At 37.9% G+C, this 26,286-nt stretch overlaps 1 protein-coding gene across 5 annotated transcripts in view; it reads right to left on the minus strand.

Annotated features, from left to right (window-relative positions):
• Positions 1 to 14,404, minus strand: part of U2SURP (U2 snRNP associated SURP domain containing) — a 45,316-nt gene extending 30,912 nt beyond the window's left edge. Inside the window, exons 1-7 of one of the 5 annotated variants that reach the window (XM_063306633.1) lie at positions 14,303 to 14,393; positions 14,040 to 14,092; positions 10,279 to 10,326; positions 7,198 to 7,296; positions 5,497 to 5,611; positions 4,763 to 4,899; positions 3,346 to 3,413 (exon numbers count right to left, since the gene is read on the minus strand). In XM_063306633.1, the coding sequence (XP_063162703.1) occupies positions 3,346 to 3,413; positions 4,763 to 4,899; positions 5,497 to 5,611; positions 7,198 to 7,296; positions 10,279 to 10,326; positions 14,040 to 14,092; positions 14,303 to 14,348 (566 nt within the window). In that variant the 5' untranslated portion in view covers positions 14,349 to 14,393. Of the gene's footprint in view, positions 1 to 3,345; positions 3,414 to 4,762; positions 4,900 to 5,496; positions 5,612 to 7,197; positions 7,297 to 10,278; positions 10,327 to 13,836; positions 13,876 to 14,039; positions 14,093 to 14,302 lie in introns of those variants that run through there. The other 4 variants (XM_063306634.1, XM_063306636.1, XM_063306635.1 and 1 more) reach the window with 4 other exon arrangements.
• Positions 14,405 to 26,286: the final 11,882 nt, after the last annotated feature.

The following is a 26,286-nucleotide window of genomic DNA, read 5'->3' on the forward strand; positions in this document are numbered from 1 at the left end:
ATAATGAGAAGACAGGACACCCTGGAGAAGATGCTGATGCTAGGGAGAGTGGAGGGCAAAAGGAAGAGGGGCCGACCAAGGGCCAGGTGGATGGATGATATTCTAGAGGTGACTGACTCATCCCTGGGGGAGCTGGGGGTGTTGACGACTGACAGGAAGCTCTGGCGTGGGCTGGTCCACGAAGTCACGAAGAGTCGGAAGCGACTAAACGAATAAACAACAAACACATTCTGGAATTCTTTCAAATCTTCGACTTTTGCTGGTTAAGCTCCTAGGGGGTGCCATAATCTACTGCTTGAGACATGGAGGATTTTAAACAGACTTTCTCTGACTTCCAACAAGATTTTAAACAGATTCTGATTCCTATCAAGTTTTTATGCAAGGCATTCAGGATATTGTGAACAATATGGGATCTAAAATCTGGTTGGGGATGTCGTGGATGAAACTGAGGAATTTAACAGCGACAGAAATGTCTCTTCTAAGAGTGAGATCGGGACTTCTATTGAAATGCTGGATGAAGATCAGATAGTCAAGTTGAAGAAATTAAAGGGAGAGATCAAGTTGCAAGCCATAAGTGAAATTGATCTTCTGATGGAACGCCATGGAAAAGAAGGGGTTATTATGTACAGGAGGTCTCCTGAAGAGAAGTCAGAGTTTTTGAGGAGGGCAATTGGGCTGTTCGATTTTTTTTTTTTTAAGAAAAAAGCTCTGTGCGCATTATGGGGATATGTAAGTGCTCTGGTTTATTTTGAAGTGGGATAAGTGTTTTAAAATATTTATCTGGATTGTTTTTAGGGTTTGGCTGATTTCATTTATCATTAACAATTTGGATTAAGGTTATTATGATATAATAAAAAAATAATAAATGTCTGGTTTTGGGTTTAACATGATTAAGATTATTAAAATTGTTGTATTATCAAGCACAATGGCAGACAATTCAAATTTTTTTTTAGTTTGTTCTTTATTATAGTAGACAGGAATGTATAGAATAGTAGTAGGAAGGAAATAATTAAATAAATGTTATCTTGGGGGGGGGGAGTTGATTCTGGGGTTTATATATGTATTTTTTCTTTTAATATAAGGGGAGGGAGCAACTGTATTTAATGACTTTTACAATGTGCCAATGGAATGATTTATAGAAATAATGTGATTTTGGTTTAATATAGAGTAAGGGATTGATTATGGAAAATTATTGTATATCCTTGCTGTTAAACTCGGGAGTCACCACTTTTTGTAATTTTGAAAATTTTTCTCTTGTCTTTCTGCACTTCTTTAGTTTTTTTTTTTGTTCTTTGTAGTTTTTTGTTTTTCTGTAGCTTTTAACTTTGCTTGAAACTTAATAGAATTCTTATAAAAAAAGAATTTTGCTCCAAAGACTTATTTAGAGACCACAGAAAGTTGTATCAGGGTTAGACAATCTTCTTATACCATTTGGCAGCTGAAGAAAAGGGCACTTTTGATTTCTCATAGGGCACAGAAGTATTTCCTTAAAATCTTAACAACTCTGTACTCTGGAAGTGATAGTGTCAGCCTTTTTGAAGATCTCTGAATCTCGTCTATAAATTGTGACGGGTAAGGAACTAAATTTGCAATCCAACGCTCAGAATTAATGGAGTTCTCTTCCACTAATTAGAAAGATCTCTGCAGCTGGTTTGTACTCAGAGATGACTTGAACAACTTCTGATCATACTGTTGACTAATGATTCAATTTTTTGCTTTTTGCTTTTCATTAACAGGCTTGCTATAAGTGCATTTGCCCATTAATGCCACTGCATATTGCTGAGGCAAAACGAACTGAAGAAAAAGCTTCTTATTTAAGAGAAGACAGGGAAGAAACAAGGAGGAAACTATGTTTTTGCCCAAAAAAAGGAAGGTAGAGATTTTGAGGTAAGCAGGAGAGGCACATAATTTTGGCCCTAAAAGAATACATGAAATGAATTTTAAAAAGAAGTCAAAAAGATGACAAAATGAACACAAGGATACCACATATGTGCTGGAAAAATCTGTACACCACCAGATGGCAGCAAAGAACCCTCTTTCTGTTATTTAGTACATGTAGTCCTCACTTACTGATAGTAACTGGGACTGGGAACTCCATCACTAAGCAATGTGGTTATAAGGCACAACATCATGTGACCATACTGACCTACGACAGCAGTTGCAGCAGACCCAGTTGCCATTATTAGGTGAATCCCGCGTGATTGCAGCATCCTACACTCACATGATCACCATTTGCAACCTCCTGCCAGCTTCCCCATTGACTTTGCTTGTCGGAAGCCAGCAGTGAAGGTCGCAAATGGTGATCACATGACCACGGGATGCTGCAACGTAATTGCAAGCTGGTTGCCAAGAGCCTGAGTCACAATCACAAGACTGCAGGAATGCTGCGACAGCTGCAACTATGAGGGTCCTTCATAAGTCCCCCTTGTTCAGCAGTGTCATAATTTTGAACAATCGCTTAATGAGTAGACATTAAGCAACAACTACCTGAAACTGGATATTTGCAGCCCAGCTATGGTTAAGCCTAATAAACCTAAATCACATCATTCTTGCCTTTTGAACAGCAGGAGACACAATTTACACTGGATGCCCAAACCCCAAGCCAAACTAACTTTCATCTTTCTTTGCATCAAAAATCTGACATTGGAATGATGATGAATACATAAAATTTGACACAGGATTCCTTCTTCTGCACTACAGTCACCAGCAGAGCTGAAAAAAAGCTTGCTTCATCCACAGAATTGTATTTTCTTATCAAGTTTTACCATAATGGACTATAGAAGATTAAACACCTCTGCTACCTTGGTGACTTCAAATTAATTATTTAATTTCTGGGGTTTATCATCTCCTAATCATGTTATTAGTGTATTCTTTTATAAGTTCAACCACTTCTCCCAAAATATTTCCTATAAAGTAGTCATAATTCTAATCCTTCTTAGCCCTCAGCCTTTGCTATTTAATATATTAATTTCAAATTTATTATTTACTTATTAATTTAATATATTAAATGAAAATTACTTAAGTTATATTTGACTTATTTATTACTATGATCTATTATTTTTGCTCTCCTTAACATAAAAGTTTTTATGCTTCATTTTACTATCTTTGTTGTGGTGGTTTGACTACTATGTTTTCTATTTTAATACTCTATTTTTTGTTTCATATGCTTTCCCAATTCAAAAGTTCACAGATGACATAAGATTGCTTCTACAGTTAAAAGCAAATGACTGGTGCCCTACCTATTACAAAACAAATCCTCTACATACATCAAAAAAATCTACTTCCACAACTACTTTGATTGTCCCTATTTCCCTATTTATTTTAATCTATAAATAAAATACTCACTGTTTTAGTTCTTCTTTAAAAAGCTCCAAATTGCTCTTTTTCTTTTCTTTTTCCCCCTTCTTCAAAGGCTGAAATAATTTGAACAATGTTTAATAATGAACACGATTACTATTTTTACAATTCTATCAATATAAATATTTAAGTGTATAGTTTTGAAAACCCATTCTGGAAAAAAGAAGGAGTAAGAAAATGTACACATTAAAAATAATATAGCTAAAACTTAAAAGCTCCTAAGTTGCTGCACTTGGAGTTTATTGTCACTGCAAGTATACAAATAATGTTATCAAGGGCAGTATCTAGAACTGAAATTAAATCATCAAAGGTCCTTTCCTTCCACCAATGATGCACTATAGAATATTAGGTGTCTCATAAAAGTTACAAAAGATAGAGCATAAAATAAATAAATAAAATGGATAAACTATATCAATGGCTCACAACAAAATAAAAATACAATGCTATCAATATCAGTTAAGTGAGCATCAAATATACTTGTAATCAGGCTGCACAGCTACAGTTCTAACACTCAGTTCCCACAGATTGCTACTTAAAACGGAGCTTAAACAGATTGTCATTTCTTTGGAGTAAGTTACATCAATTTTATCTGATCTCTAATGGACATCAACCCAAGAGTTTTGATTACAGAACAAGTATTTTTTAAAAAAATAAAATAAAATAAAATAAAATAAACAGGTAAGAAAGCAAATGCATTTCATAAATTATACTGTTTCAGGGTACAGCTAGGGGATCATACAGCTAAATGGAATAAAACTATTATGACTGAAAATTAGCAGAACAAAAGGAATATGGCCCCTGAATTTTGTTTTGGCTAGTGGCTAAACCAAGACAATATCCCCTTATTACTGGGCAAAAGGGGAAAATTAGCTGACTCCTACAGAAGCCTTTGCTTTTTCCTGAAAATATATCTTTATAACAGTTAGAATGATTATATAGACTTCCCTTATTTTACTAACAATATTTTTTTAATTAAAGGCAACCACAACTAATTAGATTATGGACCATTTCATGGTTAATTTCAAGTCATGGGTTGGCACTATAAGAATTTTCATAGAGACCCAGTTTGGAGTAGTGGTTAAGGCACCAGGCTAGAAACTGGGAGACCATGAGTGCTAGTCCCACCTTAGGCATGAAGTCAGCTGGATGACCTTGGGCCAGTCAGTCTCTCAGCCCTAGGAATAATGCAATGGCAAGCCACTTCCAAAATTCTTGCCAAGAAAACTGTAGGGAGTAGTCCAGGCAGTCACCAAGAGTCAACACAGACTGAAAGGCATTCTCTCTATAATTTTATACAAACAATTTTGTGAAATTCATTTGAAAAGCACTATATAACTATATAAAATAAGTAACCAATCTACTTGAATAGGGCAGGAACAAATTTTTCTAAAAAATCTAAACTTACTGGTTTTTTGGTTTCTATCACTAGAAGGGATGGAGGTCTCTCATTAGAAGATGACTGACTCTGCTGATTTTTTTGATCTGCAAATCGTGATGAAGGTTTGTAGATTTTTCCTCGCTTTTCATCTGTGTCATGTTCTACTACAACAAAATCATAAAAATAGCTAACTTGACCACTAGCAAGTTTCTAAAGAAATAGTTTAAGTGCACATACATGCTCAAAGCTGCCCTTTAAAAAAAGACTTCTGCCTGCCACATCCTACTCAAACTACTTCTGGAACGTATCTCCATTTCACAGAAGGACTACTGCCAGAAAAATGGAGAAGATAGGTTCAGCTATTTGAAAAGTATAAGGATAAATCACAAAAACAAGGAATTTTACATGGCATGCATTACAGTTTCTGAATCACTGATTATTTCTCCACTGAAGAAAATGCACTAGAAATGGTTTTTAATTTGAAAAAAAAACATATATCAAGAAATATATTAAATTCAATTTAAGTGAAACATAGTAAATCCTATGCATATAATGAAAAACATAATTATAACCATCTAGTTACTCGTGTGAAAAGTACCATTAACAGTATAGCAGCATCTTAATAAATACCCACTATTGTAATTGACTTGAAATACAAATTTGAAGGCAACACACAAAAAATTAAGTAAAACATAATAATTTATTTAAAATAACTCTTGGAACCTAATCTCTTTCCTAGATAGTACTGTAGTAAGCCTTACCTTTAGAGGCATTAACAATACCTCCTCTGACAAATGTTTTCACTTTATTGCCATCACTTCCTTCAAATGCAGCAAGGAATTCTTCATATATTTCTGCAGCTGCCTTCTCATCCTCCTATAGTACCAAAATGTTACACAAATTATCAGCATTAACAAAACCATCAGCTACATCCAGATTCCCACCCATAACATATTCCAGACATCTGCAGGGACCTCTCTACGATCAAGACCAGGTTTTCAGGCAATACAGGAAGCTGCATGGAAAAAAGTACTCTCATCAAATATGGTATTTCCAAGGCTTCAATTAACTCTTTTCAAAAGGATATTGCTTGCCTTGAACGTTTTTCCTTTGAATTTAAACAAAGGAAGTTTTATGACTTCTAAAATAGTCCAATCAAAATAATGTGCCACTAAGATTTGAATCTGAGTTTAACATTTAAACAATATTCAATGTGCTTAATGCAATCAATATGCTTATTTTTCCTAATCAAATATTTCATTTCAACTACCTGCTAATATTAACATGGTATATATCATTTACTAAATTTAAATCAAAACAAGCTAAGTTAGTTACCAGGAAATTTGTTCTAATTCAAGGTTTTTCATAAAGGCTACACCACTGAGAACAAATAATATGATAATAAAGTAGAGCAGGTAACCTTCCCTTCCAAGCAGATTCCAACCTGAAGATAAAACTTGAACTGGCTCACTTTTGGGTGAGTATATCACAAACCATTAACTTAACTAATAGTAAATATACTCTTACCTATTTTATCTCCAAGCAATCAGATTCAATTATTTTGACAACCTTAACAATCTCGAAATTTTTTTAAAGACACCATTACATTCGTTTTAACCAAAATCAGAAACAAGCATAACAAATGCTTTCCTCTCAACCAAAACTGGGCTGAGAGAAAATTTGAAAGCAGAGAACAGAACATGATCCCAAAGTCAATCCGTGTTCTTATTAAATCTTCCTTTCCATGGATTTTTTTTTTTTTTTTACTGAACCTGATTCATCCCTTAGAGGAACAGCGTGTGTTCATGAGGTCCAGCACAGAAATGCAGTTTTCTGGTTCCCATTCATCAGAACCCACTGAACCAATATTTGCAAGTTTCTATTTTTGGGGGCGGGGGGGCTACTAATAAAGTGTTTTTATTGATACTAGTCTAGGAAGAAAAACAATGAGTAAGTTTTCCTATTGCTCTCGGCTATCCTGTCACACATACACTCAGCCAGATATGATGTCCTTTCTAACTGACAAGAAACTCTGAGAATACAGAGACATCGTAGTTCTTCATAATGTTCTCATAGGAAAACGGGACTGTTGCTTAAGCTGGCAAAAGAGAAGACCGCTGGAAACTTAAAGAAAGTTTATTCTGGGAAGAAGAGGGAAGAAAGATGGAAGTATGATGGCGAGCAGACCAATACGGATTCTAAACAGCACTGACTGTTGAGGATGCTGTTTCCAGGTCACAAATAGTTTAGCCTAGGAATGCTTTGCAATGATATACCAGCGAAGTCTCCATTGATTTAACTTTGCTTCATAGACTTATTGCCATTTCTCAGCTATTGATAAGTAAGAAAGGTGGGAGAACTAAGTTGCTGTAATGAAACGTTACCTAAAACCAAACTTTACTTTGCTGTGTTGAAAAAAAAATTAACAAGAGGTGATTTGTCAAATCCCTTGTGATAAATACCTTCTTTTTCAATTCTTCCTGTTCCTTTTTGCTTAATGTTCTCTTGGCAGTGCTCATTTTGCCAATACTGAATGCCTTAAGTTTGCTTTCTAAGAGTGGCTAAAAAAAAAGAATATTAACAGGTTCATAACAATACAATTTTACCACCTGATGCAAAATTCTTCTGTTACATTTACAGAATACACATTGCCAATGTGACTGTAAACATGAAAGTGAGCTCTTTTGTACTCTAGTATGAAAGCAAAGTGACTTTTTCATCACCATCGTAACTGCGAATGGTCGCCAAGGCAGACGCTAAGCAAGGAACTATCTGTACACTTCCAGCCACAGCATGTCTTTGCACATCACTAAGCAAATCTGCCATGCCTCAAAGCTAAATGGAAATTCATAAATTATTTTGATTATATCCCAATAATCCCTCTTGCTGGTTTACATGAGATTAAACATTTCTACAAAGCACCTTAAATGCACAATCCATCACACAAACATTTACTTAACTGCTAGATTTATATCCCACCTTTTCTCCAGAAACTCTAAGTAGCATACGTTGCACCCCTTTTTTTTTCTCACAATAACCCTGGTGGTAGATTGGGCAGACAGAAAGTGATTGGCCCAAATCAACTAATGACCTTCTATGGTGAAGATGGACTAAAACCTGGCTCTTCCAGTCCTGGTTCAACAGTTTAATGCCTTACCACTTCATCCCATATGTTCAAACATAAAAGACAGTAGCAGTTAGTGTTTGTTCACATAATCAACTGAGTGCTCTTTGACCGGTCTGACTGTATAATTTAGAAGTAGCTTTGCATTCAGCATAGTTACTGGATGCAAAGATGGCCTAAGTATCCCTTCTTTGACTTTAGGCAGATATAGCAATAGCAAACCATCTATTCCAGGACAGCTCCCTTTCTATCATGCACACTCTAATAGTCTCTCATTTGGACTATACTGTATTCCATACAAAGCTGTCTGTGAAAATGGTATGCAAGGTTGAGTTACTGCAAAACAGGGAAGATTACTCCTTCAGGTAACCTGACCAAAACTATTTAGGGTTTTAAAGGATAATGCCATCTTCAGAGGAAGCTAGATGTCCTCACCAAATGTAGAGAGATATAGTTTTTTTTTTTAAGAAAAAAGCTTTATTACATACAATGTTGCAAACATCTTTGTGACAGCACAGACGGTAAAATGAAACAAGTAAGCCACTTTATTAACTGACCACTTGACTATTAAGCCTTCCCCAGTCATCACCTTCCCCAGCAAGCTGGGTACTCGTTTTACCGACTTCAGAAGGATGGAAGGCTGAGTCAATCTAAGGCAATGGCAAACCACCCCACTATAGTCTGCCAAGAAAATATCACGAAAGTGGCATCCCTCCAAAGGGTCGGACATGACTCGGTGCTTGCACAGGGGACCTTTCACCTTTTCTGACTATTAAGCAATCTCAATTTAATTATCTTCTTATCTACCTTGGAGTAACAAAATGTCTAAATGCGTACGTCCACCAGATTATGTGGGTGTACCCTTTAACAAGAGACCCACTGTTTTTACATTATTGCTTAGTATCTTTAACTATTTTACTCAGTTGACCCTTTGTTATAATAAAATTACTTCTTTACCTTAAACTAATATTGAATTTATGATTACTTTTGGACATATAATCACTTTTATTTTTATTAACTTCTTTACATTATTATATTTTACGAACTATATCTTATATAACTTAATACTGCAACAATTTTACTTGTACCTCTATAGTTTTTTTTTATGATTGCCTATGAATGAAATAAATAATTAAATGGTTTTTAATTAAAAAAAAGTAATTATTGTAATCAAAGTTCCACTATTATTAAACAGAAGTGGTATACAGGTAATCCTCGACTTATAACCATTCATTCAGCAACCATTTGAAGTTACAGCAGCGCTGAACAAAGAGACTTACCCCCGCAGTCACATGATCAAAATTTGGGTGCTTGACAGCCTGCCCAAACTTATGACCACCGGGATGCTTCGACTCCCCCTACCCACCTATCTCCCACCCATCTATGCCCTCTTGGCCCCCTACACTCTGAGGCCTCTGCCACCCCAGCTGACCTTCGCCATCTTCTTGCTCACACTGCAGGCAAGGCATCCACCCTGGCCCTTCATGAGGCAGCTGCTGGCCACACAAGGTTTTCTTCCCAAGGTCACGCACTGCAGTTTCCTCGCAAGACCAGGGGAAGATGGCCTCACATGGCCAGCAGCTGCTTCGAGAAGGGCCAGGGTGAACCTGCCTCTTCAGCAGAGGAAGCAAGAAGACGGCGAAGGTCAGCTGGGGTGGCAAGGGGCCTCAGAGTGCAGGGTGGCGAGGGCGACAGCAGCTGGGATTGGCTGGGGTGCTTCCTGGGACACTGTGGCTTTGAGCCACACTGCTGGGGCTTCCTGGGACACAGCAGCATTGCACCGCACTGCTATGCTGGGGCAGCTGATGTTTCCAGGGGCAGCTGCAGCTTCACGCTGTGGCTCAGGGCTTCTTGGAGCCCCAGAGCAGCAGCACACCAAAAGCCCCTGAGCTACAGAGTGGCAAGTAGCCACAGAGCTGCATGGTTCTGAGGCTGCTTGCCACCCTGCAAAGTAGGGTGCAGGGTGACCAAAGGGGCAGAGATGGAAGGAATAGATAGTTGGGGGAAGTTGAAGGGGAAGCAGTCCCTTACCTTGGAAGAACCGAGGCTCAAGGCTGGGAGGGATCAAGCCTGGAATGGCTTGGATTGGGATGGGTCATTGCCTAATGACCGGTGGAATTCACTTAATCATGGCAATGGGGAGTGACAGGATTGCTGTCGCTAAGCAATGCAATCACATGATGTCACGCTTTATGACCACATCACTTAGAGATGGAAATTCCGGTCCCATTTGTGGTCGTAAGTCAAGGACTACCTGTAGAACTATCCTTCTGCATAAACTGATTAGTGTAAAGCCACAGAAAAAAGTTAATCTTACAGGTAGATCTATAATTTATTTTCTAGTAGGTAATAGCTCACATGTATATATTAGTGTAAATCCACAACAGAAGCAGAGTTTCCATTTAGGCTATAAACTTACATGAGTCTCTGGAGATCCAGTGGCCCGTGTTGTATCTGGAAGTCTGGCCTAAAATTTACAGAAATACAACAATCACCATCAGGAAACACTTACTGATTTTCTATTTTTATATAGGCATGAAGTTTTCATTTTAACTATCTTCCAATATTAATCAAAATGCACAAGGGTTTACTTTACAATTTTCCAAGTGTAAAATTATTTGGAAAGTTCAACTCAGATTTCTCAGATTCTCCAATTGATATAAAACTTGTATAGTTAAATAAAGGATTTATTATTCCTCTAAAAATATGAAGCAGCAGCTTAAGGATGACTGAGTTGCCATCAGAACATGGAAAGGAGGAATATAAACTGTTTAACTATTGTTTTTTTCCAGAAAGGAAGATGATCCTAATAACTGACCTGTGAATTGAAAAGATATTCTTACTTTGCTCAGATTATAATAATAGAAGTCACTGTTGCAATCAAGTATGAATGGGCAAGATGCAAAAAATAAACTGCTTGAGAGAGTGCTTCATTTCATCCAATTCATAATACTACTTTCTTGGTTCATTGCTTAAAATTCAGAATAACTTAAGTTATTCCTTCAAGTTTTGAAGAGAATTTTCTAAAAAATTAGAAGTACAACAGCATGTATCTCAGAGACCTCAGCCTAATACTGTGTGATCTGTAGGATTAAAATACATTTTTCTTTATACATACATACATATAAGAATTTTTCAATGTAGTAAAATATACAAAACAAAGAACAAAGGTAGAAAATAAGAAAGAGAAAAAAAAATTTTAAAAGAAACATACAATTACACCTTCTACCCTTCTTCCTATTGAGTAATTGCCATCTTAAACTTTTCCACACCCTCTTCATTCCTTTGTAATCCCGAAATCCCAAAATCATCAATTAATATTTTTCTTCATTCAAAAAGAGCCAGTTCGGTCTAGTGGTTAAGGCAACGGGCTAGAAACCAGGAGACTGAGAGTTCTAGTCCTGCCTCAGGCATGAAAGCTGGCTGGGTGACCTTGAGCCAGTCACTCTCTCTTAGCCCAACTCACCTCACAGGGTTGTTGTTGTGGGGAAAATAGGAGGAGGAAGGAATATTAGGTATGTTTGCCACCTTGAGTTATTTATAAAAATAATAAAGGCCGGATAGAAAATAAATAAATAAATAAATAAGTCCACATAAGGTTTCTAGTTTTTCAAAAAAAGTCTTTATCATTTTTTCTCTGACCAAACTGGTCAGCTTTGCCATTTCTGCAAGTTCAGTTAATTTTATAATCCAATATTCCACTGTAGGCATTTCATTGCTTTTCCAATTTTTGCATACAATAAACTTATCGCAGTTACCATAAACCTAGCTAACAGAACAAATCAGGTCACATTATAGTTTGTCTTAATTTGTAAGCCAAACCCAGATGACAGTTCAGACTATGATTATAAAATCTCAGAGTTGGAAAGATCCACAGAGGCCACTAAGTTCAACTCCCTGTTCAGTGCAGGAATGCATATTAAAGCATCCCTGATAGGTGGCTGTCTAGTCTCAACGAAGGAAGCCCACCACCACTAATTAATTTTACTGTCAAACCATTCCTACTGTTAGGAACGTTTTTCAACTGGAATCTGCTTTCCTATAATTTAAATCCAGTATTTTTTGTCCTGCACTCTGGAGCAAGAGAGAGATCTTCCTCATTTATTCATTCACATAGATTTAAAGAATGCTTGATTCCCAATGACCCTGGGTGGTTTACATTATAAAAAGCCAGAACAGTGTATTAAAGGAACAAATGATGTGTATCCAGAAGGAGAAAATGTTTTATATAAATAAATACCTTAATTTTTTAAAATCCAACTATTCCTAACTAATTCACTAGTTATATCCTTTAATCTGATAGCCACCACCCAAAATTTGGCAGTTGCAAGAGTTACCTTCGTATCTCTGTCAGTCAGTAGGAACTTAGCATATTTAAAATAAGTTCTGCTTATTTTAAAGCAGATTAGATCCTGGTGAGCATTATATAAGCATTATAAACTAGGAGAACATGGTCCACCAACTACATCTTTACTATTGTAAAAAGAAAATCTTTGTGCAATAGGGATCCCCCCCACCAAACAAATCTATGTTTCAGTTTAGATGATGGTGAGCAATTAATCTAGCTTTAGTAAAAGCAATCCAGTATTTATAATGGATAAGATTATTTAAATAAGAAACCACCTAGAAGGCTATAGCAGATGCCCAAGCTCCACAATGACCAGGGTGATTTAACCTGATCTATTAGCTCCTGAAAAGAAATATTCCACATTTCACTAAGCAAAGATTAGTGATAAATGAAACAGACTTATAGCTCTTTTGAAATAAATCACCTGGCAACAGACCAGCATGGACAGTTTTTGAACTGTTAAACAGTCAAAGTGCTGGTAAAGTTATCAAGGTAGTGTCCTGATAATATGTTTTTCTAGTGTTAAAACTTTTTTCTCACTTTTTATTTAGATTCTACATTTTAGAGGGCACCAGAACTCTAATGCTGCATGCATGACACATATCTGCCCACCCAAGTCAGTAATAAGAGTTATCTCAGCTGAACTGTTTCTGCCTACAAACATGATTATAAGTAACTCCATGACAAAAAAACTAAAGTTAAATAGTTCTAAACATAAAAATACAGGAAACAGGTATCACAGAAGCCTACCTTTTGTATAGATATTAAAGAAAATATCTACGCACATCTACAATCATCACAACTACACTTTCCTTCTGCACAGGTAGCAAATTATATTCTTTTTCTACATGAAGCCTCATACTGGACAATCTGTCTTCCAAGAAGCAGACTTATTATTAGTATAGCTTTGCTGTTTCATTTAATATATTTTCATTTAATATTATCAGTGGCATTCAAAGACCATTAGCACAGACACATTTTAATAAAAAACAAACACTGGGGAGCACAATTTGAAGCTAAATATCACATGACAGGTTGGATGCTAAAAAAAAGATGAGTCAGAAACTAAGCTTCCCAGGCTGAAGGGGGTAGCAAGAGGGAAGCTCTGAAAAAGAGAGGCATTCATATCTAGGTAGACTCCAAGTATTTAAAAGTTTGATTCTCTGATACTACCCAGGCTGTACATTAAGATCAGATGGTCCCACTAGTTGGTTTGACTCATAGAAAGACAGCCAGGAGCAGAGCCTTCGCAGTGGCAGCACCCCAATTAAAGAACTCTCTTCCAAGGGCATTATGGACAGTCCCACCTGCCCACCCCTTTAGAGGCAACTGAAAGGACATCGTTCAGTCAGGCATGTGTAGAATAACAACACATTCCAGGGCCAAACAATATTTTAAATTACCACTAATATGTTTCTTCCTTAAAACGCACACTTTTAATAATATATTTACTGTTTTAAGCACTGCTGGCAATGCTTTACGATAGCTGTATTTAAAACAGTTTTCTTGTAAACCTCCCGGGCTTCCTCCGGAACATTTCGAATTAGAAATTAATGTAATAAGTTATGCAGAAGAAACAGAAACGTTTAAATGCATCCAAATCCCACAATCCTATTGCCTCTTCGGTACATATTGCAAAGAAAGGTATTCCATCTCTAGCCAGCGGATGATGGGAACTGTGGTCCATGACACCTAGAGGACATTAGTTTGGGTAAGGCTGGGTTAAATTATAAGAGAGCAGAAGAGAGGAAGTAGAGGCGCGGAGCACTTTCTAGGTCTCGGACAAAATAATTAACAGAAGGGGGGGACTCGGCCTTGTAATTTCAACTCACACAACTCCTCTTAACTTCCCGTTCAATCCAACGAGCTCTATCATCGGCTGGATCTTGGTGAGGGGAGGAGGCATGAATAGGCCACGAAGCCAACCTGCGAGTTTGCTCTCTCGCCTGCCTGCGCACCACCTCTCCGACGCGGCACACGGCTCCAAGCCACCTCCCCAGCAGCCCTTCGCATTTAACCAAGTATATTTCTTTCCGGCCTCCCACCTTCCTCGGAATCGCTGCGCGGCTAAGCCGACCCCCCCTAAACGGCCTCACCTTCCCACTGGCCTTCTGCGAACCGCCTGGCGTCTTGTCCGCCATCTTGCTCCTCTCCCCCGCTCAAACCCTTAGCGGCGGAGAATCGAGCACCGACTCCACTGATTGAATAGAGGACTCCAAGAGGAAAGAGTGGAAGGAGCCATGATGAGTCGATAGCCGGGCGGGAGATGTGGCAGATTCGGAAGCCTGTGCGACAAACTGAACTCCGCCTCTCCCCTCTCCCCGCGGGGTGGAAGGCGGGGAGTGCGTCAGAGAGCCCTTCCTGCGTCGAACCGGGGGCTTCCTTCGGGTGCAGCTGCTGGCTGACGCAGCGGCGTTACCGCTTTCTCCGAATGTTGATCTTCACCAAGTTTTGACTCAGCTGCTAATTCTCTAGAAAATAAAGAGAACGCAGAAAACCTTGCTTTTCGGTGAAATTGGGAAATTATGCGATAGAAAATGATAATTTCCTTTGTTTCTTGTAATACTCGCTCCCAAACTTCCTTTATCTTTTCATAATCCTACGGCATCCCATTTCCAACCTTGTGCCTCCCGGTGTATTGGATTTTAGGCACCGTAATCCCCAGCCACCCGGAGGGCTCAGAACTGGAAAAGGGCGTTGCACGCCACTGAATAGCACCAACAACTGTCAAACGACTGCGTGTGTAATCATAATTTTCACGGGGCAATCTTATTCTCTACTGATAACTTTAAAAGCATGTATTTACACTCATTAGGACTGCAGCCTAGAAGGACATAGCTTTATAGAAGATGTTCACATTTAAAAAAAAAAACACTAAAAATTGCAATCCTATGTAAGTTGCCAATCCCATCAAGGTTTCAGTTTGAAATTGTACTTCCCCCACAGTTTAGATGTGAATAAAAGAATTATTTTCAAATAAACATGCATGGGATGAATTTTTGAAAATATAGTCAAAATAACACAAAATGAACAGATGTTTCCATAATAATGGTAGGAGGCAAAAGAGCCAGAGTGGTATGATGGTTAAGGCAGTAAACTAGGATTAGGATGACTCAGGTTCAAGTCCATGCTCATCAAAGCCATCAATGACTTTGGGGTAGTCACTCTTTCTCGCAACCACCTATCCCACAGGGTTGTTGCAGTAGGAAAAAAATAGGAAGATATGGAATGTACACCACTTTGAACTCCTGGAGGAAAAGCAGGATACAAATCAAATAAATTACATCTTAGGCCAGTAAAATGTTACAAAACATTATGCAGCCTTTCAAGTTCATTGGAATTCCCTACAGCTTATTTAACAAAAAATAAAGGGTGGAAGAGAATATATGTTAGATGTTGTGAAAGTGAGATATTAATGTTCAAATTCTCCTTTATTTAAAAGAAAAGAAAAAAGAAACTCAGCAGGATCAGATCAAAGATCTATCCAGTTCAGCATCTTGATTTTCACAGTGAGCAACCAGGTAACCAAGAAAAGCCCAAACAGCACAATCCCACCTTTTTTTTTTTTTACATATTGTTCAGGGACTGCTGCCAGAGAAATCTGTCCCCTCCCTTATAAGTTTGATTAATAATAATGACTTGTAGTAATGACTTCTATTGGTGCAGCTATATCCAAAATGCTAACTCCAGCCTGAGCATAATACTCCCTAAAGAACAAGTTATATATAACAAAGCAGCAAGATTTAAGCACCAGCTGCGTTAATCAGATTACAGACTGATGGTTGGTGCCGAAAGGATCAAATAACTTACACCTGTCATAGGGGGTGCGTGAGAAAAATAAGTCATAGAAATAGGTAGGGAATAATACCAGTGAACAGACTGACCTTGGCTTTGCCTGACAAATAAGGAATTCCTGTTTAACTTTTTGCACCTTTTTTTAGCACTTATACTTAAAGAAGACTGTTCTATGGAATTTGAAATCTTGCTTACCCCATAGTTTAGGCATTAATAAAGGAAATGTTTTTGCATCATCAGCTTTGCATTTATACTAACACGTGAGCGTATGGCATTACCGAAATCTTTGAAGGCAGTGTCCTAGGTGACTCTTTGCCACTAGAGGGTGCAAGAACACGGATTTTCAAAGGAAAGCCATGTAAATATGCATATTCGTTTTTGGGAAAGTGTTAACTCCTACTTGGCAAAGCATATTACATTTCCTTAAGGCATCATCATTATTGTACTGCAGTTGATTGATCTATCTATCTATCTATCTATCTATCTATCTATCTATCTATCAAATTTAGCCATCGCCCATCTCCCCCAAAAGAGGGACTCTGGGCGGTTTAGTATTGTGTGTATGAACACAGTATTATGGTTTGTAAGCCGTGGCTTATGGGTTACTCTATTGAAGTCAACCAATTGTGGTTTAATCAGCAAACCATGAATAAGCAAGCTATAGCTTAGCATGGTCAGTGAATTAAGTCTATATATATATATAGTCTGCAACAGAGGTTTATTCCAAAACCAAAAAGTTTGTGTATTACCAAGCCATTGTATATCATTCATATGCTGCATCTTTCTTTGCAGGCAAGGCAATGAAGAGGCCATATCCTTACTGAAAAACAGTATTCTCTCCAGAGAGGTGGAATGATAAATAGTGCTTGCCACAGTGTTAGGAACATTTTAATGCGGAGGCTGCCTGCATTTCCTTCAGCAATCTGTTGGGCTAGGATAACTCTTCTTCTTTCTCTTAGCAATCTCCTCCTCCTCCTCCTTCCCATGGGATACTGCAGAAATCATTCTTGCCCAAAGCCTGAACTGATTACTTGACAAAGCATTTAAAATTAAAATAAAAGCAGTGTGTGAACTATCTGTAGGTTGAGTCATGGCAACTGGATTTCTTTCTTTTTGGTAGAAACATTTCGATGCTTGTCCAAGCAGCTTCAGTCTGGGCAAAGGTTGGTGAGGGGACCCATTTATGTCTTCCAGAGTGGCTGCATTGTCCCTATACCTGAATGGCTGTTAATTGTGCCATGGAGGTGTGGATTGTCTTTGAGATGTCTTACTCCTAGATCCTTTGTTCATCACCAAGTGGATCGTTAGGAGTGGCCTTCCTGGTGGTCTTAATCTTCCTAGGGACTGATGAAAGAGCAGCACGAAAAATGGGGGACAAGTTGTGTCCAAGGCCTCCACCTCTATTGAGGGAAGGATTTTCCACTTTGGCATGAATGGATTCCTTAACCCCTCTCTCAAACCACCTATCTTCTCTGTCCAAAATGTGAACATTGTTGTCCTCAAATGAGTGTCCTTTTTCTTTTAGATGGAGGTAAACTGCTGATTCTGGTCCTATGGTGTTGCTCCTCCTGTGTTGGGCCATCCTTTTGTGTAAAGGCTGTTTGGTTTCCCCAATGTAGAGCTCAGAACACTCCTCACTGCACTGGATTGCATATACTACGTTGCTCCTCTTATGTTTCAGTGTTGGATCTTTAGGGTGTACGAACCTCTGTCTCAGTGTGTCAGTGGGTTTGAAATATACCAGTATGTGGGGTTTTCCAAATATCCATTTTATCCTTTCCCACATGCTGGCCATGTAAGGAATGACCAGGTTCTTCCGTTGACTCTGGGTCTCAGCCCTGACTGCCGTTGTTTTAGGTCTAGGGGTAGACTTAGATTTAATGAAGGCCCAATTTGGATATCCACAGGCCTTCAGGACTGTCCTCAGGTGCTGGTTTTCTTTCTTTTTGGCATCCATGGAGGTGGGGATGGTTTCTGCCCTGTGAAGCAATGTCCTGATGACTCCTAGTTTGTGCTGCAGTGGATGGTGGGAGTCAAACATCAGGTATTGGTCTCTGTGTGTGGGTTTCCTGTAAATCTCTATTTCTGGCTTGCCACCAGTCCCAATAAGAACCTCACAGTCTAGGAATGCCAGCCTGTTGTCCTTGGTGGCTTCCCTGGTGAACCTAATGTTTGCACCTATGGTGTTTATATGGTCTGTGAAAGCCTGCACCTTCTGAGCCTTAATCTTAACCCAGGTGTCATCCACATACCTGAACCAGTGGGTGAGCGCCATACCCTGGAATGTGCTGAGTGCTTTCTTCTCCATTTCTTCTCTCCCACAGTGAGCAGAAACAAAGAACTGAAGAACCCACTGGGATTCTCCCCCTATCACTGTTGGTTTTTGCTTTCCTTCTTTCTTGGGCTACTTCTAGTGTCTCAGCAGACAGCCATTTTGCCTTCTTGGTTTTCTCTTTCTTTGGGATGTATTTTGTTGCCACCTCCTGAACAATGTTGTGAACTTCTGTCCATATTTCTTCCGGGACCCTATCTACTAAATCTAGTCATTTAAATATATTCTTCACCTCCACCGCATATTGATTAGGAATATTAGTGAGCTCATACCTAGCTGATCTGTGGGTTTTCCCTAATCTCTTTAGTCTGATCCTAAATTGTGCAAGAAGAAGTTCGTGATCTGAACTACAGTCAGCTCCAGGTCTTGTTTTTACCGACTGTATATATGTCCGCCACCTTTGGCTGCAAAGGATATAGTCAATCTGATTTCGGTGTTGTCCATCTGGTGAAGTCCATGTATAAAGCCATCTCTTAGGTTCTTGGAAGAGAGTGTTTGTTATGCACATTGAGTTGTCTTGGCAAAATTCTATCAGCCTATGTCCTGCTTCGTTTTGTTCACCCAGGCTATGCTTACCTGTAATTCCAGGTGTCATTTGACTGCCCACCTTAGCATTCCAGTCTCCTGTGATGAAAATAACATCTCTTTTTGGCATCTTGTCCAGTAGGTGCTGCAGATCCTCATAGAACTGCTCTACTTCAGCTTCTTCAGCATCTGTAGTTGGGGCATATATTTAGATCACTGTGATGTTAAATGGCTTACCTTGAATTCAAATTGAGATTATTCTATTGTTTTTTGGATTGTATCCAAGCACTGCTTTAGCCACTTTACTATTAATTATGAAGGCTACTCCATTTCTTCTGTGGTCCTCTTGTCCACAGTAGTAGATCTGGTGGTCATCTGATGTGAAGTGGCCCATTCCAATACATTTCAGTTCACTGACATCCAAAATGTCTATCTTTAATCTTGACATCTCACCAATAACCACATCCAATTTGCCTTGGCTCATAGATCTTACATTCCAGGTTCCAATGGTGTGTTGATCCTTAGAACATCGGATTCCCCGTTCACTGCCAGCACCGTCGGCCGCTAGCCGTCCTTTCGGCTTTGAGCTAGCTGCGTCATCACATCTGGGGTTAGTTGAACTCATCCTCTGTTCCTCCCCAGTAGCATTTCGACCATCTTCCAACCTGGGAGTCTCATCTTCTGATGGTATACCAACATATGTCTGGTTGTACTGATCCATTTAGTTTTCACGGCAAGAATACTGGGGTCGGTTGCCATTACCTTCCCCAGGGATCATATTTAGTCTTCAATTTAGTACTTAAAAAAGGTACTATTCATGTATAGTTTTAATCAGTCTGATTTTAATAGCCAACAATACATTTGGATTGAGACAGAAGAATTGTCTGGATTTTGTCAAGAAACAGTGAAAACTATCACTGTTAACATTTACCTACATTTTAAGGGCGTTGCCACAAGGAACATAGGAAAGCATAGTGAGAAACCTGTGTGTTATTTAATTTGATTTTATCTTATGGTTTTAACAAGTCTTTTACTGTGTTTTTACTGTGCTGTTGTGAACTACCTACAGTTTTTATAATTTGACAACATAATCATGTAAAATAGATAAACAAAATGCACATGTTCTCACCAATTCACAACAGAAATCCAGGTGAATTGTGTGTAGATTTAAGCACTTGAGGAGGGAATACCCAATTGTGCTCACTTGCACTGACCCTAACCCCTGTGTGTTCAACCAATATGATGATTGGCATCGGTATGTTATAGCTGAACGATTATCTTGCTTTTGTTGAGATCCCAGTACCACAGAAAAGTTATGAGCATATAGGCTTCAGTATGGCAATGGAGGCGGAGGTCAACGAATATGATTCCATTCTCCCCTTCAGGTTTGGATGCTGATGGCTGAATTTATACATCAAATGAAGATTACAGTTTAGCATCAACTTTCTGGTGGAGGCATGGTGAACTAAACATGTCTTTGAAAGAGTGGAGATGCTAGCCACAGCAAAGACCAAAGAACTGGCAAGTAAACCAGTTCTTCAGAATATCTCCAGATAAGGAGAAGACAGGAGATCACCCATATGCACTCCAGATGGCTGCTTCTCATGAGGAGACCGCAGGACAGTGGTCTCCTACTGGTCTGAGGGCCGGGGGATGAAGAGATCAGCCATCATGCATGCTGACAACCACAGCACAGCCTTTTAAAGGACACCGAGTTCGCTAACCTCACTTATAATCACTTTCAGAAGTTGCTTATTTACTATTCTAAGGCTATCAGAGATCTTCGGAATGACAAGTTTGAAAAGCCACCTGGTGAGTTTACCTTCCTCCTTGAACAAAAGAAAAATTAACTATAAGTTTAAGAATTTAAAGAATTGGAAGTAAACGGCAAAAAGCTGAATTAGATTTTGATCTAAGAAAGTTATAAACGAATTAAGGGTCCAGACAATGTTGGAACATTGAGACTTTTATTACAAGATTTTGAAAATAATTAAATATAACAAACAGCATTTCATGGAACCAGATTATTTTGTCTACTTTAAGTCATAACAGAAACTGGAGACTTTATGATCAGAAATTAGACACTAAAGGGGATTCAAGATTCCAGGCAGAAAAGGAAAAGGGAAAAAATGTGTACAGTTGCCTTTGGTTTCTGGGTTGCATGGGGATTTACAAAATGACACAAAATGCTTTAACTTTAGAACTAATTCAGGAGATTTTCAAAGAATGGGGCCAAACTTTAGTAGCTACAATATCAGAAATGTCAGCAATGATGTCTGTTTCCATGGATAGACTATGTCCAAAAGATGTCAAATCTGATGCAGAAATACTAGAACCAAAAATACTGGATAATAAGTGGATACAAATACTGAATAAAAAGTGTGGATTATAAAATAGAGAAGGCAGTTAAAGTGGAATTACAAATGATAAGCCAAGAGAATAACCCTGATAAGGACTTTTTTATTGGATATACAAAAGAAGTTGGTTAAAGTTTTGAAAATTAAAGTGGAAATACACATGACAAACCAAGACAATGACCTGGATAATGACTTTTTTATTGGATTTACAAAAGAGGTTTGCTAAAGCCTCAGAGAAGCCTCTGCAATGGGAAAAAGAAAAATTGAAGAGAGAACAAATCCTATGACAACATCTGAATGAATTACATTCCTTGCTTAATGTCCACAATTGGGACCAGAATTTTGGTTGCTAAGCGAAGCAGTCATTAAGCAAATCCAACCCAATTTTACCACCTTTTTTGTGGCAGTTGTTAAGCAAATCACTACAGGAGTTAAGCAAACCATATGGTCATTAAGCAAATTACGCAGTTTCCCATTGATTTTGCTTGCCAGAAGCTGGCTGGGAAGGTTGAAAATAGGGATCACATGATCATGGGACATTGCGATGGTCCTAAATGCAAACTGGTTGCCAATCATGATCATGATCACATGACCACAGGGACACTGCAACGGTCATAAATGTGAAGACCAGTCATAAGTTGTTTTTTTCAGCACCCTTCTAAGTCACTAAACGAATGGACATTAAGCAAGGACTACCTGTAAAGATCAAGATTGTTAAAAGTAAAAGGAAGGAATATAAGTTGGTTTGTTTAATCAAGATTAAAATAAGAGATTTTTATAAAGCTCTGGTAACACTTTATGGACTTCTTTGCTGACACCATGATTGAAAAGTTGATGATTTATGGATTTGCATATAGATAAGGGATGGGTTATAGAAAGAAGAGATATTTGTTTGTAATCTTATGGGGGCGAAGAGTTATTAAATTTGTTTTTATTTGTTGTGATGAAGATTGTAAGTCACTTCTTTACATATTTTTTTCTTTATCTTTCTTCTTTTTCTTTTTCTCTCTTTACAGTTTTTATTCTTTCAATTCCTTTTTCTTTTTCTGAGTTTAGTTTGTATTTGCTTTTACTATTGTAATTAAGATCTTCAATAAAAATTATGGAAAAAAAAGATTATATTTTAGCATCATCAGATACTGTAATCCATACTAGGGATTCCTTGGTACTAATGTGATGTGTGAACCTAATCAATATGATTTGTAAACTATGATTTATGGCTTAGTGCACTCACAAACTTTTTCCTGATTACTTACATACAGCTTAGACCTCATTAGCATATATGTGAAGTAAGGCACTATGGTTTAATGTGCTGAATGAAATATTCCATTTCTTTTACAGAGAACAGATCTCTCTCTGAAGATATTTTCTGCTTCAAAGAGAATCTATTCAATCTAAGTCTGTGTTGAAGAGAAAAAAATAAAAAAGGGCAAGGGTCTTGAAGTTACTTATCAATAATTAGCACACAGACAGCAGACTTTATTTTTTCATCTAGTCCTAAACCAAAGAGAGTCTAGTAAGATTAATTTTCTAGAAGCAAAACATTACGAACTAATTCAGCTTATAGTAGATTTGTGTAAAGAAGAAAAGGTGACGCAACAGAAGGAAAATGTATGGTTCTGATGAGCCCAACAGAATATGTTAGAGCTGATTCCCAGGTGTCCCCCCAGTGGGGGACATGGCAAACTGAACAGCTGTATCTGTGGCTCCGCGGACAAAACTGACAATGCGGCAATTTTTCCGGGCTCAGGCAGGTTTTCCCTGAAGCCCAGGAGCATTTTCAAGGACTAGAAAACCCTCGGAATCACCGCATTTGCTCTCCAGAATGGTGACTTGCAGCCTGATGATCGTAAATACTTTCACTCTAATCAGGTAAGAGCCGCCACGAGATGGGGATGCTATAATTTCCAAGCTGTGCTGTAGCCTTAAAGGGACACTAAGACTGGCCACTCCATTTCTAAATCACCCAATTTTTATCTTTTTAAGTTTATGTACCATAAGAGAGGCTTTTTATGGCAAGGAGTAGCAAGCTCTTTTGGTGCTTATCGTTATTTCTGGGATTTTTTTTAAAAAATCTTTTAAAGTTTTGGCTTGTTTCCATCCAAACACTGAGGAGGATTGAAAGTAAACATTTGTCTCCCTGTTATTATTTCTGTGCTGAATTTGAAGATTTTAATATTTTCCTACACGTTGAATTAGCTGTTTTGAATCTTCAGTTTTCTGCTGCTATTTTTCCCTGGGGAGCCTTTTACTTATGTAAACAGTTTCAGAAACTTTCCATTACATTCTACTTTCGCTGGTTAAGTCCTTAAGGAAGCACCATAATTTATTCCATGAGACATGGAAGATCTCAAGCAGACTTTCTCAGAGTTCCATCAAGACCTCAGAGCAATTTTTTCCAACTCTTGTCAAGTTATTATGCAAGATATTTGGAACATTGTTGAAAATATCAGCTTTGAAATGAGGCATCTGGCTGGGGATGCTGTGGAAGGAACTGAAGACCTTAACAACAACACAAAGGTTTCTACTAACTGTGAGATCGAGGCTTTTGTTGAAATGCCAGAAGATGATTCGATGGTTGACTGAAAGAAATTAAAAGAACAGACCAATGTTATGGAAAGGAAGGGGCTGTTATCTATGGGAGGCTTTTTGCTGAGAAGTTGGAGTATTTAAGGGGGGCAGTTGGGCTGTTTGATTTTTCTGTGAAAAATGCCCTGTGTGTATTTTGGAAATATGTGAATGCTTTGGTTTATTTCAAAGTGGGGCAAGGGTTTGAGAATGTTTATTTGGATTGCTTTTAAGGCTTGTTTGATGTTATTTTTCTTTAATGATTTGGATTGAGACTAATAAGGTAAATAATAATGTTTGGTTTTAGGTTTAATATGATTAAGATTGTAATAACTGTAGTATTATTAATTGTAAGACCAGAAAATTTATATTCTTTTTTTTTAGTTTGATCTTTATTGTAGTAGACAGAAATGTATAGAATAATAATAGGAAGGAAGTAATTAAATAAGTGTTGTTTTTTGGGGGGAGGTTGTTTAGGTGGTTTATATATTTTCTTTTCTTTTAATATAAAAGGAGGGAGCAATTGCATTGAGTGATCTTTATAATATGCTAATGGAATGATTTATAGAAATAATGTGATTTTGATTTATATAGAGTAAGGGATTGATTATGGGAAATTGTTGTATATTCTTGCTGTAAAAAGTTGGAAGTCATCTCTTTATGTAATCTTTAAAAAATCTTTTTCCGTCTTGTGTTTTCTAACTTTTTAGGGGGGGTTTGTAGCTTTTTGCTTTTTTGTAGTTTTTATCTTTGTTCTAAACTTAATAAAATTCTTACAAAAAAAAAGAATATGTTAGAAGTACAATGTTTGACAAAGGGAGAAGATTAAGAGAATAAAAATTTCCAAGGCATACAGGGTGGATCTGTCTTCTTTGGACATATTCCATTCATTTTATTTTATTTCATTAATCATTTTTAATTATCCTCATTGTCTAAAACAAACTGGTTTTTCTTCCAATTTTTGTACTTTCTCAGAATGAATAATCTGTGTCAAATTACAGGTAGAATGATTGATACCAAGCAATGCTGTGTAAAGATAAAGCACAGAAGGTCCATTATAGAAACCTAAACAGTCTTCCCCATTGAACAGTTATTTAGCCTGGCATTTGTGCTATCAGTAACACAGTATAGTATCATAGGTCTGGAAGGGATTTTAGAGGTTTTCTAATTCAACCTCCTGTTCAGAGCAGGATCCTCAAGCCATCCCAAATGGCTGTCCAACCTTTGCTTGAGAACCTTCAGTGATGGAGCACTCGCAACTCCAGGAAACAGGCTGTTCCGCTGCTTAATAACTCTTTCAGCCTGGAAAATTTCTCTTTATTCTGAGTGTGGATCTCCTCTGTAAAGCTAACACCCATTAGTTCTTCTCCTACCCCTTGGCACTATGGAGAATAAATCCACATACTTGTCCTTTGTGACAGCCTTCCATGTACTGGAACACTGCTATCATGTCTCCCCTTGGCCTTCTCTTCTTGAGGCTAAATGTACCCAGTTGTTTTAACTATTCTTGATAGGATTTAACATCCAAGCCCCTCACTATCTTTGTTGCTCTTCTCTGCACTCTTTCCATTTCTTCAGCATCTTTTTTGTACTGTGGCAACCAAAAGTGGACACAGTATTTCAGGTGTGGTCTGACCAGCACACTTCCTGTGATCTTGACATTATACCATAAGTTATGTGGCATAACTACTTTCCTGTATGCATCAGCAGTGTGGACTTGATCCCTGAATGATATCACTGTGTCAGATGTTTGGACAAGATCTTGCAGAAATATTGATGGCTAGACCACAACGAAACACTATTGAAGAATAGCATTTTGTTCTAGCGTGTCACTTTATATTTTAATAGAATGAAATGAGCTTGTCCAGATACATATGTTGCTTTCAAAGGAGGTGTCAAAAATATGTTAAAGGGAACTACTAGAAAAACTGCTGTCATAAATATGTCAAAGTGAAGGATGTGGCTATGTTTGGATGTCATACTAAACCAATTTGCAATCTAGTTCTGCAAATGAAAAATTGGCATTAAGATTTGCTGTGCATTAAAGTGCACCATCAGTGGCTTATTGTGTCTTCTGAACCTTTTGTCCTTCAGGCAGAGAGACAGGAAGTTTCATATTAGGAGTGATCTAGACAAAGTATCTCTTCTGCTCTGAGTTTTTATTCTTCATGTTCCTTAGAGGACACCAAGAGGGCAAAAAGTCTCATCCTTCTAATACCCTATCTCCAAACATTTCACCACCATTTGGGCCAATGCAATTTTAATGTTTTCATGATATTAATGTATTGATCTGCCAGTCATCACAAAGTTGATTGGCAAACTGGCAATTAGCGATTAGAGCTAGCCATGGCTTGCTATGTCATCTGGCTCTTGAACCAAGAGTAAACTTAATGCTTAATTTAAATTAGTGTGGGATAGGAATGTGCTGTATTGCTCAGTCTTTCATAATCTGGTCACCTATAGCTACAACTCACAGAATTTATAGCCAGATTAGGAAAGGCT

The sequence above is a fragment of the Candoia aspera genome, chromosome 6, assembly GCF_035149785.1.
Source record: "Candoia aspera isolate rCanAsp1 chromosome 6, rCanAsp1.hap2, whole genome shotgun sequence".
NCBI lineage: Eukaryota > Metazoa > Chordata > Lepidosauria > Squamata > Boidae > Candoia > Candoia aspera.